The sequence below is a fragment of the Microcaecilia unicolor genome, chromosome 4 (assembly GCF_901765095.1).
Source record: "Microcaecilia unicolor chromosome 4, aMicUni1.1, whole genome shotgun sequence".
NCBI lineage: Eukaryota > Metazoa > Chordata > Amphibia > Gymnophiona > Siphonopidae > Microcaecilia > Microcaecilia unicolor.
Genome location: NC_044034.1, coordinates 272,265,553 through 272,275,868, shown reverse-complemented (window position 1 = coordinate 272,275,868; position 10,316 = coordinate 272,265,553). Strand labels below are relative to the sequence as shown.

Below are 10,316 nucleotides of genomic sequence, written 5' to 3'. Positions count from 1 at the left end.
CCATCCCCCCCTACCTGTTACACTTGTGCTGGTAAATGGGAGCCCTCCAAACCGTCCCCATTATCGGTTTCCATTATCGCTGAAAACCGATACCGCCCAGCTCAAATCCGTTCATATCCGATGCATCTGCCCGGCACCAACTGTATTATCGAAACAAAAGATGGACGCCCATCTTTTTCGAAAATACGGCCTGTCCCGCCCCTTTGCGGACCCGTCCTCCGAGATAGACGCCCATGGAGATGGGCGTTCGCGTTCGATTATGCCCCTCCATATGACCCTTCTTACTGCCTCCAAAAAGGACGAAGAGATGGTCAGAAAGACGAAATTGATCACCCAACCAAGCGATTGAAGCAACCCGACCACTTTGTCGGTTGCCAGCCGACTCTCCTCAAAAGAAGACGCCCACCCAAGCCAGTCATCTAGATAGGGACGGACCTGAATCCCTTCCTTCCTGAGATAGGCTGCCACTACTACCAGGTCCTTGGAAAAGGTCCAAGGCGCTGTGGCTAGGCTGAAGGGCATCGCTTTGAATTGAAATGGGACACAACCCATAAGTCTCTGGATTGATCTGTGGGACGCCATGGAAACCTTTAAACCATGCTAAGCTAACTGGTTTTACTACATTCTCTGGAAATGAATTCCAGAGTTTAATTATCTTCTCTGATTCATTCTAAATTTACTATTTTGTAGATTCATTGTATGCCCCCTAGTCCTAGTATTTTTGGAAAAAGCAATTCAACTTGTTCTGCTCCACTCCCTCCTACCTAGTCCATTTATCAACCTAGATCTAATGAATACACATTGTGCATGCATATACTGACATCATTCATTAGGGATAGCCTGAAAAAAAAAAACTAGGGGCCCTGTTTACTAAGGTGCAATACTGTTTTTAGCACATGCTAAACGCTAGGATCACCTATATGTTCATATGGGCGACTTAGTATTTAGCATATGCTAATCATTTGAGTGAGCTAAAAACGCTAGCACACCCTTAGCGTGGCTTAGTAAACAGGGCCCTAGGCTAGCTAGGAGGGTTCGTGGACTAATTTGGAAGTAACTGGCTTGCAACAACAAAAAACCTCATGCATAACAATCCATGGATAATTCCTAAAGAGATTTGCCCAATATAAAAATAAAACTGTATCGAATATTGGATCAATAAAATTACTAGTACAATATTCCTTTAAGAAAAACCAGAAGCCATCTTCTACAGCAACCCAAGCGTACAGAAAGCAGGCTCTTGAAGACTAGACTTTTCATAAATAATATATTTTATTTTATTGCATATGGCTATTAAGGGAGCATCCAAGATCAATAAAGACTAAGTACAACGCACAACTAGTTCCATTTATTCCCATCTGTAGCATTACAGTTACCTTATATACAGCATGTACAGTGGAAGACACAGCAAGATAACTTAAAGTCTCTTGTCATCACAATAGCAAGAAATATATTTAACACCTTGATATTCCAAAACAATACGTACCCATAAAAAGAAAACAAAACACTGCTTTAACTGTTAGTTTTAGATAGCAAAAAATATTTTAAAATTTGATAAGTCAGGCAAAAAAATTGTACAAAGATCCAATGTACATTGTGATGTTCTAGCAAACAATATTTATACATATTTTGGTTCCATTCTGTAAACTAAATTGAGAATGTAAATATTGCATATGCCTTTTCTGAAATGTACAGGATAGAAGAATTGAATGTTGTCAAGTTCGTTTTTTGTTGTTGTTGTTTTTCTTTTTAAATCAGACTGAAGTATGAATATAAATTATTTGTTATAGTGGCATGATATTACAATCTGTAGAGTTACTTCAAAATATAAAACCAAACTATAAATACAGCAGGTACCAGTGTTCAGTGCTATTGTTAGTTTGGGGGCTGTATATAGCAGAGTTTGCTCATCCCAACTGTTTTGTTTTCAAATTAAAGTAAACAAAAAATAAAAATCTTAGAAAGTCGTACTTTTTCTGTTTTCGTTGTCTTACAATTATATACATCACTAGACTATACACTGAAATTGACCTTAGACCAAAATATAGTATGGCCCATGCACTCCTGCGCTGTGACCTCCCCCCCCCCCCCCCCCCCCCAAAAAAAGGAGAAAGTGAAAAATTACTTTACATTCAACTTTGTCTCATAATACAATCCTCTGTTCTAAAAAGTTCAGCATGTAAGCAGGAAGACTTTTTGCATTGCCATCATGTTTATAAGACTATATTACTGTCTTCCACAAACATACATAAGAATTTATAGCATGTATGTTATTTTTTATTCCATTAATCCATTTGATGTAGTACAGAGAATGTAAAAAAAAAAAAAAAAAAAAAAAAGATATATATATATATATATATATATATATATATATATATATATATATACCCTCCGATCTCAACTGAATTTGTGTACGATAAGTACACAACTATCAGAGCAGGCACCCTTATGACAAATTTCATACAAACGTGTTAATCAAAACTTGTGAAAAAAGCAGCAAGACGACGCAACATTCTGCTGGTCTGATTACAGTGCTTCCACGTGGTACCGACAACTGTCCAACACTGGTTATTTCCAGAATACTGAAATTAAAAGAAATAAAAGGAGGTGCTCTGGTAGTCAGTAACTTCAGATGTTTACCGTTGGTCAGTATTTACAGCAAAGAGTATGCTGTAAGGTAAATACTCGACTTTTTATCTGCAGTTGGCATGACATCTGTATTGACAAGATGCTACATCAACCAAGGAACATGCCTAGAGAGATTTTTGGTTCTGAGAAAATTCAGTTTAGCAGAAATACCTGCTTATAAATGGATGAAAAAGGGTTTTCCAAGAGAAATATACCTACAAAAAACAGACCCACTGAGAGAACTGAAGCCCCTCAAAACTAACAAAAAAATTTAGTTTCACAGAGTTTTAGATTTTAACTTGGGTAGCTGGCTTTTCATAACCATTCTAAGACTTTTCCTATAACATTCCATCTATACAATGTCAGTCTTCAGACTTTTCAGTACCTTATGAGAACCATGTATGAGATTGGGGAACCTGCTAGAACATTTCAGTTTTACCAGCAGCTGTATACTTTCAGAGTTCAGTAAGGCTGACACCAGTTCTTGAGAAGCATTCCGCGTAAGATTAAAGGAGGTCCTGCTGAACGTCAACAAAACCAAGCCGGCTTCACCTTAGACTGAGGTAGGACTGTAGTAGTTCTGAAAATATGCCAGTAAATATATCAGATTTTACTGCTAGAGACGGTGCTAGCAAAATTTCCCAGCCTGCTGAAGAATAAATAGAGGATCGTCCATGCAAAAAAACGGGGACCAAAGGCAGTAGCCGTAAGTTCAAGGCTAGTTGAGGTCTAACTTCCCGCATACAAATATTTAATGAACCCTGTCGAAGCAGCAGCTTGCTGATAGATGCCAATGGCAAGAGAAAGTGAGGCAAGCCTCTCCTTCTTGCCAATCTATCGCATAGGTACGGTATGTAATGGTCTTGAAAAGAAAAAAGTCAAGTCATCGCTCGGACAGAAAACGTAAACCTTGAGCAATGCTAGATGCAAATCGTACATGGAGCAGCTTGCTTGAATGTTGTACTCTGTATGTGAGGTCAGATGAGAAAACCAGTTCCTTCATTCTGCAATTAGAAAAAAAAAACACAAAAAAATTAGTAGGTGTGCATTAAACTTCTGATTTTACCAAATAAAACACTACATACACCAATACGAAAGCTGCATCTTCATGCTGGACTTCGGGGGGAAATAATAAAGTTCTTGGCTCAATGAAACATTACCAAATTTGCAGGTTTGAATATATATTACTAGTAAAAAAGGCCCGTTTCTGACACAAATAAAACAGGCGCTAGCAAGGTTTTCCTCGGAGTGTGTATGTTTGAGAGAGTGTATGTGAGAGTGACTGTGCGTGAGCAAGAGAGTGAATGTGCGAGAGAGAGAGAGAGTGAGTCTGGGTGTGAGTGTGTCTGTGAGAATGAGAGTGAGTGCAAGTGTGCATGTGAGACAGTGTAAGAGAGAGAGTGTGTTTCACACAGATACAGTGTGTGTGAGCGAGAGAGTGTGTGAGAGACACAGACTCTCTGTGAGACTGAGTGTATGAGACCAAGAGAGTGTGTGAGTGACTGTGATACAGTGTGAGACAATAGAGTGTGTGAGAGACAGTGTGTGAGAGCGAGAGACAGTGTGAGAGAGACACAGACTCTCTGTGAGACTGAGTGTATGAGACCAAGAGAGTGTGTGAGTGACTGTGATACAGTGTGAGACAATAGAGTGTGTGAGAGACAGTGTGTGAGAGTGAGAGAAAGACATTGACTGTGAGAAAGAGAGTGTGTGTATGTGACAGAGATACCCCCCCCCCCCCCCCTCTCTCTCTCTGGTGTCTGAGCGTTACTGTGCAGGACGCTGAGCTCTGGCTGTGCTTCAAGGAATTGACCAATCCTATTTAATAGAATGCACCTCCAACATTCTGAAGCCAAGAAACCTCGTGTGGTTGGTCACTTCTGCTTGTGACGAACCCGGAAGTACGTGATGTCAATTCAGGAGATGGATACAGAGAGCAGGAATGCCTCAGCCATGCAGTGAGCTTCAGAATGTTGGAGGTGCATTTTATTATATAGGATTATGTTTACAGAAGGTGTCTATCAATTCTAGATTGTCATTGTCTAAAATTGTAAGTGTGACCTGTAAATGACTATATCCATCTGAATTTACGGTGGTTAAAATACATCTTTTCCCTTTCTGCAATGATTTCTTTCTACTTAAACATTCTTCCTTTTTAACCAATGTCTGCTCATGTCTGTGCATTATGGAAGGTAATACCATCTTTAAAGTCCCATGTACTTCACAATATAATAGGAATTCCTACAAATTAAAGAAGTTTATTAATTAAAATCCCTTTAAACAAGAAATGCACACAACACACTACAGCTTTTTCCATACACTAAGCCCATACACACAGAACACAACTAGCTTTAAATATTTAAGAGTCAAAGGTTTAGGAACTTGATATCTTGGACTGTATTTCTGCACTGCCACATTGCAATTTCTGTTCTAAAATTGGAACAGCCCATTATATCCTCATGGGGGATATATGAACGTAATAAAGTCACATTGATTTTGCAACTAACTGCAATTGTCCTCTCTGCTTTGAACATGCTGCATTATACACTACCATCAGCATATTCAAGCTGTTAAAAGAAAACATCCTGCATTTGGCTTGCCAAACATTTCCTCCCCTCCCCCAACCACTGTCAAGAGCAAAAAACTGGCCTCGTCTTCAGGCAGACATATGGTCTCAGCAGTAATGCACAGCCGCGTGAGCAGAAAGGATTTCAAATCATGCAAAGAGATTATAAACCACAAGTATGTGGTCACATACGCACCTATTTAAAAATTTCTATTCCGCCTACAACTAGGCAGATTACAAATCAACATAAATGATAAAATCCAAACAATAAAACTACCGTACAAAAAGCAGATTTCAAAAATCACTCATGAAATAACTCCATGCATGTTCAAACACACATATCTTCAAAAATTTGCAAAATTGATCTCTGCTGCTACACAATCTCAAGTAACCTGGCAAATTGTTCCAAATTTGTGGGCCTGCAATCAAAAAGGCAGTCTTCCGGGTGCCAGCACATCTTACAGTATACGATATAACATTTGCCAATTGCTTCAAAATTTACAGCCCACAAAGATCTTGACGGCTGATACACTTGAATCACATCCTTAAAATACCAAGGAACACAATACTTGATGGATCAAACGTACTACCATGTACTGCACTTGAGAGTGAGCCGGCAACCAATGCAGCGAGCAAAGAATTGGGGATACATGCTCAAACCCTAACAATCGCCACGGGAGCATATTTTCCTGGTAAGCCTTATAATAAGGCAGAGTTTTCAAGTACGCATGTATAGATTATTAAAATACAGCAGTCTACATGTGTTATTTACTGGTATGGACATTCACACCTGACCTAAAGCGGATATAAGCATCTGCACCTACATGATTTCTGCCACTTACGCTAGTATTTTACAAAGACAAGACTTTTCTTTATAAAATAGTACCAGAGTACCTGCTTACCCTCTGAAACAAGGTGTCCTGTCGTAAAATGGCACTCCTAAAGACGAGGCACAGAGAACACTATACACGTTGGGTACATGCATGAGAGACCCAATTACTGAACACAGCAACACAATAAGAAAAGGCAAAATACAAATTAATAGTTGCTGACACTTGGTCTGTCCAGTTGCCCTACTATGTTATTGCTAATCTTCAAATCAACCCCTTCACTTGCCCTCCTCCTTCTCAATGGATAATGCTCTTCATATATGTCATGCCACGCTTGGGTTCTGAGCTTCCTTTCCTATACAAGCGCTGCCTTCTTGTACTAAAGTAATAAACCAACAAGAGGACTGCTTTGCCAGTGCTGATGGACAGCGGCCAGAGACTCCTGGTTTACAGAAGATGTCATTACAAAATGGTTACATTGAGAAAAAAAAAAGCTGTTAGAAAGAAAAGTATGTCTTTTGAAGCCTCAACATGAAGTGCCTTTAAGTATCAAGCATGCTTTTATCCTTGGCCTATCACAAATTGAGTTTTCCACTGAACACATGAGATGAAATCAATGCTCCCGGAAGTTGTGGGCAACCAGACATGAGCTTAAGAGGAATTTCAGTCACAATTATTACTTGACTAAAAGCTTGTTTGCTTATCCTATCCAGCAATCACCACAGCTGCTCCATGAAACCATACTAATATGTACTACCAAGAGAGGTAAATTAGATTTAATGATGGCAAAAATAATCAACATTTAAATGATCCTTCCAAAATTAAAAAAGGGCAATTTAGGAGGTATTTACAGTACAATTCTGCACCCAAAATACTGTGCAGAATTCACCTGCTGTGGTCGTTTCTACACAGAAAATTATCCTGAAAGATGCAAGATGTACTTTATACAAAAGTGTAAGCTCTGAACGAAAAGAAAGGTGGTGGTGTAGAGGTTAACCAAGGCATGGGACATCAAGAGATCTTCCATGATTCAAATTCAAATTCCTCTTGCCTCATCAAGGGACAGCGAATCACATTCTCATCTATAACAACAACAATTCTTAGCCCCAATCAAACAGCACCTGTTGTTCTTCAGAAGCTGCAACAGATCAGCCCAGACTGAAAGGCAACTGGAAAATCTGGAATACAATTATGAAACAAATGCACCATATGAAATCAAGATCTAAACAATGACCCCACTAGTTTCTAAAAGATAAACACACTAAGGAGGCAATCCTGTAACAGGGCGTCATCATTTAGATGCCATAACACCACTTTCGCACGTAAGTGTCCTTATCGAATACTAACATAACTCAGCATCAACATGCCTAAATGTAGGGGCTAACATTTTAACACATGTTTATGGCTATAGCACCTAGATGTGACATTTATATCATCCAATTTACATACTCTGAAAGCTGCCCCAGCAACAGTCAGTCCACTATGGCCCATCCATGCTGTTCTCCTTTGGACATCCCTCTAACTAGGTTATTGAGCACCTAATTACAGAACTGCAGTTAGGCAAGTGACTGCCATTTACACAGGTTAAGTGTACACTTGTCCGCATGGATGGCAGTGTGCAATAGGCACGAAAAATTTAAGCAACCTCCATCTGCTAGTAGGAGGGGTTAACACCTGCTCGTTTAGTACAGTATGGCCCCAGACAACTAGGAATCTCAAATTCATACCTTCCAAACTTGCAGAGAGACATACATCAGTTATATGAACACATTCATTAACTCTTGAAAAGGAACACACAGAGCAAAGCAGTTGATATTAACAAAGATGCAGCTCTAGCCAACAAAAGATTAACCATGAACACACCTATAAAACAAATGAAATTACTCACGAACAGGTATTGTTTCAAAGGGCGGAGAAGTGTTTAAAAACATGCAAACCAACATCACTTTCAGATAAATGCGTCTTTCCATCATGTTGTAGTATGCTGTTTTCCAGTGAAAACACTTCTCTTGTTATGTTTCAGGAAGATTAAAACACATCTACTCTGTAATTACAGAGTTCACCCTGTACCATATAGTAAGCAACGTCAAGTAACTTATCTTAAGCCTCCATTCTGAAGTTACTAATGTAAACATTTGTGGCTAAATACAAGCATTACGTAGAATACAAGCAACAAGTAGAAGGGTGCACAAGAACAGGACACAGAACAAAAAGCTGTCTGGCGTTTACCACAAAGCTTGGTGGCAACTGATGCACCCAGGGTGATTCTGATGACCATCCATGGAGCCACAAGTCTGAATGATTTATAACATGAGCAGGGAAGGAGGGGCATTTTCGATATGTCTTTTCGAAACAGCAAAACGTCTTTTTTTTTTCCGAACATGGCCACTTAATACTTAATAGATGTTTTTTTGTGCTCTGTGCGTGTATATATATATATATTTTTTTTTTTTTTTGGCCCATTTAAAAAAAAAAAAAAAAAAAAGGTCCACTTGAAAAATGCACAAAATCAAGCCATTGGGATGTAGGCGAAGCCAGTGTTCTTGGTAGACTGGCCACACAGAAATCACAGCAGAATAGTGGGGCACCCTAGGGGGCACTGCAGTGGACTTCACATAAAAGAGTCCAGGTACAACTCTCACCATTGCTCCCGTGGATTATTGGCTTGGGTTCCCTTCTACATAGTGCACTCCAGGGACCTGCTTGCTACTCTAATAGGACTGGCTATAATATCTGAGGCTGGTATGTACTGTTTCTTTCACATCTTTGGAGGGGGGGGGGGGGGGAGTAATTCCTTTATGTCTCCAGTGATCATCTGGTCATTTTAAGGCACTTTATGTGGCTTAGTCGTTATTAAAACAGGTCCAGACCAAAACATCTTAGTTTTAGACCTGAATGTTTTTGTTTGGTCCATGTCTTAGGTATGCCCAAATCCCTTAGCACACCCCCTTGAGATTTGGAAACACTACAGACGAACAGCATAGAAAAACATCTGAAATGGGTTTTGAAAATATCGATTTGGATGTTTTGGCTAGAAAAGCATCCAAATGCTGCTTTATGCCATTTTTTTTAGACGTTTTTCTCTTTCGAAAATAAGCCCCTAGGTGTTTTGAAGATCGAAGGACTAGTTTAAATTTAAACAGTGGGAAAGTATACACAATTAATGAAAACGTTAGCATCCAGGAATGTAAAATTATAATTTGTCACATTCACTCAACCTCCCTCATGAGTAAGGATGTTCAGTATGAGGGGATATCTTACCTGGATTCCCCTCTTATTTTAAACAGGCACAGGAGAGATCTAGAAGCTTCTAAGACAGCTAGCTACCTCTCTAATTTTCTTCTTCATTTTCATCTTGGCTTCTATCCCCACTTATAGATTTGTTTATATCTCATAGGCTGGAGCCAACACATGAAACAAGTTGCTCTAGAGGACAGACACAGACCATCCCCAATAGGCACTACTGCAAAACATGCCTAAAAGCAAGGAGTCAGACTGCACAGACATTTGAAGCCATACACCTTTAAATGGTAGAAGGGTATGGAGAAACATTAAGTGCAATCTAAAGTTAATCAAGTTTTCAAATGGGCTGTCACATTACATTTTAAACTTTGAGCCAAGCACTGAACTGAAGAACACATTCCATCCAGCACATGCTGCACCAGGCCTTACGGGCTTTGAATTTTTAAGCACCAATGTGACAGAACAGAAGTAACAGAATAGCTGCTCAAACTCTATAGAAAACATGCCACTGAAGTGATTAACATGTGGCAAGCAGCCAAACAACCACTCAATTTCACACACACAGGCAAAAGCAGGATCCAAGCTCCTGCCTGGTGACTACCATGAGGATACTAAACTCTGTAGTCCACGAGCCATCACTCAATGTCATATTTTCATTAGCACTATGGGTACAATGGCCTTTTGCTAACTGCACATGCAGTGAGTCACGAAGCAGGCCCTAAACTGCAGCCACCTAAGAGAGGCAGCAAATGACAGCCTACCACATCAAACATGCACATATCCATCGCTGTCACTATCAGAGTGGGTCCCCTATACATGCTATTGAGGTTAGGAAGGAAACTCTCACTACCGCCGGCGTGGGCTTCCCCCTCATGAAAAGCTGCCGTTTCAGCTCCCAGGAAAACATTTGTGCAATGGCAGCTATCTAAAAAGAGGGTAACAAAAGCAAAGGAGGGGGAGGGGTAAACTGGAGTAAAAGGGAGGGCTTCATAGAAAATGGAAGATGAAAGGCAAACACAAAGGAGATGAGAGAAACTGCATCTAGTAGA

General features: G+C 39.8%; 1 protein-coding gene across 2 annotated transcripts in view; it reads right to left on the bottom strand.

Moving 5' to 3' along the window:
- Positions 1-1,333: 1,333 nt before the first annotated feature.
- The window catches only part of IRS2 (insulin receptor substrate 2), a 28,261-nt gene continuing 19,278 nt past the window's right edge, over positions 1,334-10,316 (bottom strand). For both annotated transcript variants that reach the window (XR_003941964.1, XM_030201565.1), the window contains one exon: positions 1,334-3,632. Coding sequence is in view for 1 of the 2 variants with exons in the window: in XM_030201565.1 (XP_030057425.1) it covers positions 3,628-3,632 (5 nt within the window). In the remaining variant the exon portion in view is untranslated. The remainder of the gene's footprint in view (positions 3,633-10,316) is intronic.